The sequence below is a fragment of the Solanum pennellii genome, chromosome 4, assembly GCF_001406875.1.
Source record: "Solanum pennellii chromosome 4, SPENNV200".
Classification (NCBI taxonomy): domain Eukaryota; kingdom Viridiplantae; phylum Streptophyta; class Magnoliopsida; order Solanales; family Solanaceae; genus Solanum; species Solanum pennellii.
The window spans coordinates 2,689,544-2,694,407 of NC_028640.1; the positions used below are offsets into that span (position 1 = coordinate 2,689,544).

At 30.6% G+C, this 4,864-nt stretch overlaps 1 protein-coding gene across 1 annotated transcript in view; it reads right to left on the bottom strand.

Annotated features, from left to right (window-relative positions):
• Positions 1 to 3,463: 3,463 nt before the first annotated feature.
• Positions 3,464 to 4,864, bottom strand: part of LOC107015769 (probable protein arginine N-methyltransferase 6) — a 10,513-nt gene continuing 9,112 nt past the window's right edge. The window contains exons 12-13 of the mRNA XM_015216173.2: positions 3,960 to 4,078; positions 3,464 to 3,852 (exon numbers count right to left, since the gene is read on the bottom strand). Coding sequence (XP_015071659.1) covers positions 3,810 to 3,852; positions 3,960 to 4,078 — 162 coding nt within the window. The 3' untranslated portion in view covers positions 3,464 to 3,809. The remainder of the gene's footprint in view (positions 3,853 to 3,959; positions 4,079 to 4,864) is intronic.

The window sequence follows — 4,864 nt, forward strand, 5'->3', positions numbered from 1 at the left end:
ATTATTCCATTTCCTATATATGATAACCAATCTTAACATTTTGGTACCTTTGATAAAAAGAAAATTTGGAATTAATTATTATTCATAATTAAAATATTTGTATAGACAGAAAAATATATTGTTTAAAGAAGGTGACAAAATGATTACATCAATGTGATGGGGTCTCTTGACTATATAGAGATTCTCCACACATGTTTATGTATTTCTCTCTCTCTATTAAATAAAAGCTTCTTTAAAATTAAATAAATAAATAAGCACACAACAAAAGACCAATTAGCTTAATATTAAAAGAAATATTACATAATTAAAAGTAATTATGAATTTGAAAGATATTCACTTCTCTAACTTTTCATCTAAAATTTACTATAGAATGATATATTTAACTCATGATCTTATTATTTATCGAATGTTTAACTTTTTTATTTTTGTTGGGAGTTTTGATACTTTTCGATCAAATTATTAGCGATAACGATATTTCCGAGAAAGAAATATCAAATGTCATTATAAATGTACAACAATCAATTGATATAATATTCAAATAGGGAAAAAGTTCAAACAAATGAAACTATTACTATAAAGGGATTTAAACATTTTAGAGAGGTTTGACCATAAGAGAATCAAATTATAACTATTGTGCACTTTTTATGAAATACTTTAAGTTTGAAGCTTTTGGCTAGCTAGCCTTCCTAATTTAACTTAAAGCATTCACATACAATAAATAGAATAATGAGTTTCCATCATCCACAAGAAATCAAATTGTTACCTTGGGTATGTTCGGTACGACGAAAAATATTTTCTATTAATGAAGTACGTTGGAAGGCTAGAAGAACATAATTTACGTGGAATGTCACTTGTGTGACTTATGTTTTCCTATTTTCTATAGAAAAGTCATTTTTCTCATCTTTCGTAAACTTGTTCGAATATGAGAGAATTCAAAAATGTTTTCCTACGTACCAAACACACTCTTAGCTTATTTAGCTTATGATATTTTACTTAACAAATAAAATGGCATAGCAAAACAAGCAAATATATTTTGGAAGAGTGGAGGGGCCAATTATGAATAAAAGAGATGATGATCAAGTCTCAACTTCCTTTTTATAAAGGTGAATTATTCATCTTTTTCCTTCACAATTATAGTTTTTTTTTCAATTTATTGTAGGCATGATAAGAATTGTAAGTCCCTACAATTCAATATGGCCACAAGGGTAAAAGATGGACTCACCACTTCAGACCTACATGTTGAAGTTAGTTTTGTCAAAATCAAAATTTAACTAAAGAGATCGAATTATCGGAGAATCGATTAAAGTTCATACATTTCTACCTAAAGTTCAAAAAAAAAATAACTAAAATGGTTGGACTTAGAGTCAATTTTGTATCATACCTTGCTTATAATGTTAGATGACACTTTTTGATTTCTTCTAATTAGGGTATAGTTTTTAATTTGGAATAGTGAGTAGTTTGTAATCAGATACAGAATAAAAGAAAAAAGAATTAAAAAAAAAAAGAAAAGAAAAATGTTAAGTCAAATCAAATATCAAATTTATAGACCCTATAGTCCTTCCATATGTGATATGTCTATTTATATCTCTCAAGGTCTCACATTAAAGTGCTTTTTTAGGCTGGAAAGGTGAAAAAAAAATTAAAGTACAAAATTACTGTAATTCTATTAAATTTTAGTCTCTTTTAGAATGTGAACTTGACAATAATAAAACTTCAAATCATTGCTTTTCTACCATCTTAAATTTCATGTCATAAATATTTCCTTGTGATCAAATTTCAACCATATACTATGGGCTCGTTTGACCATGCGATATGATATCATGATATAATATCAAGATATGAAATTATGAGATGAAATTGAAAATTTGTTTGAATATGCGATATGAAATTTTGGTGTTGTATATTTTCTCATAAACATTAAAATCCTATAAGTTCTAAAACTATTAAAATAACCTCGATTGTTTATTCAATATTATCAAATAAACGAAAAATCATAAAATCGTATTATAAATTATTACAAAAGTTATTTGTTCTCCACTTAAGGAATTGTTTCATCAATATATTTGAATAAAAATAAAACACCTTTCACGGGCTCTTCAAGATTTTATTACTCAACAATAGTGAAGTGTGAGTTAAAGTGACTATATGTTGGTGAAAATAATAAATTTTAAAAAGTAATGATGTGATTCTAAATTTTATTTACATGTGAAATAAATGATTAGTAGATATAAATGTGGAGTTGTTTTAACAAAATATAAACTCGTGAATTAATTTTTGTATTAAAATAACTCAAATCATGACATAGTATTCTCATATGGTTCAGTATCATGATTTTTGGAGAATATGAAACCTTGAGATGGAATCAGCATAAAATCGCATGTCCAAACGCTGATTCCATCTCACGATACCATATCACATGGTCAAACGCCTACTAAATGTATCTTTAATATCAATTAAGACTTTGGAATTTTATTGTAGACTTCTGTAACCTTCACCCATTAGGTATTGCTAGTCATTTTAACACATGTATATAATATAACCTAATGACAATAGAAACTAAATCATTTTCCTTTTTCTCTCTAGTATATATATATTACTTTTTTCAGCTTCCCACCCGATGTTTAATATCCAAATTAAAGCTCGGCTAAATCAAAATCATGCTGAAGGGTAAAACACTTCTTAACAAATAAGGATTCATATCCGTGGAGACTCAAATACGGTATCTATGGCTAAGAATGAAAGGGTACTTGTCACTCAACGTACCCTACCCTCGTTGGTTGATATTACTAAAGAAACAAACAATGATTGTAGCAGTCAAAGGCGTGAAAATTGTATTGTCATGCACAAAAATAATAATTAGAGAACATGGGACATATATAAAGGGCCCTAGTGGTTGCAATAGACTTCCAAAATAAAGTTGTCACTAGCTATTCATGCAATAAAATGCATGTATAATTAAGTGAAATGGAAGTGACATCTGTTTTATAGGGAAAAAATATATATATTTCACTCAATCAATAGCTCCTTTGATGTATCAACTAAATCTTATGTTTAATTATTTGTCTCAAAGAATCTTAGTCCTTGAGACTATGTACTTACGTCGAAGGCATAATAAACAAACAGACATTCAAACTTGGCCTTACATGACAAGTTAAAACTCCAACTTTGAGAGTGAACATCTAAACACTCCAACTCATCACCATGGACAGCCAACATAACGTTGTGGAGACGAATTGAGGTGGCTCGTGCTTACTCGAGAGTTGGAGTTCTTGTCAGCTGAGGCTATGTTTGATTGTCTGTGTTTCTATAGTATCTATCCCTTATGGGACACAAGTATTTATCAAATTTAGCACTTCTAACATGCATACAGCTACACAAAGAAGGGGAATACTAAAAGAACAGTACAATAACTGGAAAAGAGGGACTCAGAAAAGGATAAGAGTAACTTGTCACAAGCTGGTGGTTGAAGAAACAATTAGATTTTTTTTTTTTATCTTTTTCATATCCAAATGAATCAAATTAATTAAAAAATTCTAACACAATACCAGATCAACCAACCCTACATCTACTCTATAAAATACAGCTAATGAGAAACTCATGTTCTCGCGGAAACATGTTACAAGTTTTCACATAATATGCTACGTGAATATGCAGTGAAATTGACACACTCAATGCTTTTAAGTTTTGAGGCAGTGCAAATGTCCTGAACTCACCTTCGTTTCCCTACCTAAATTACAAGCAGAATTATCAGAAACCGTGTATGACCGACCATCACAATGGTTCAGCTGACAAAGACTTCATATGTTGATTTAACGCATCACCGACTCTTTGACAAATGAACGTCCGCCAGATCTGCATGATGAAGAATGTGAATAGGATGTTAAAGTTAGAGGTGATACTTGAAAAGCTGAAAGTAAACTAAGATAGTGGCCTTGATTGAGCTTTGAGTCAAAACATACGAATATGCAAGATGTATGTTCATGAATCGAGCATTTTCTTTGCTTTGTGACAACGTTAGAGAGCCTTCAATAACCTGATCTTGCTCCACGTCTAAGGGTTCATAGAAGTAAACCAATGTCTGCAAATTCATGCCAAAAAATGCAAAAAATGAGCGCATGCACCAATTTCACCAGAGAAAATATGATAAATAGTATGAGATAACAATCAATCCATAATTTTGTTTCCAAACAGGATTATCATATCATTAGTTTATCAAAATATTTAGGTATTCCATCTAAGAACCAATATCAAGGATTACTTAAACTAACAGGTAATCTTCTATATGAAGAATTGTTAGCAGCATTACTGTTATCAGGAACTCTTTTTTGACAAGTAATGTGGATATGCTGGCTCAAAAGTTACATCCTGAACAGAGCATTACAATGAGTGCGATGAGATAACAAAATCAATTATAGTCATGGTATTATTTACATTATCATTAGCCACGTTGCACCAAAATCTAAGCAAAAATATACATCTAGATTTAATATTGACAGTATTATCTTCGAAGTTCTCAAGGTTATCAATGACAATCTCAAGATAACATTCAGCTTTTAGCACAAAAAAGGTGGCACAGAAGCTCCAAGCCTCTTACGACAATAGCAAACATATTTCTTATGGCCTCAGAATGTGTTTCCTGGTCCATCTACGAGTCTAGTACGGAGGAAAATGTATATTTGTTCAACTCCTAGTGTAGATTTTATAAAATCAGATGACAAAATTGGATGCAGATTGTAATCAGTTTACACTTTTTTAAGCCTGCCTTTCATTCCGATGAACCAAAGCCAAAGAGAGAGAATAGAGAGAGCACACAAGTTTTTTTACTTATTATTATTTTTTTGGGTGGGGTGGGGTGGGGGGGTGG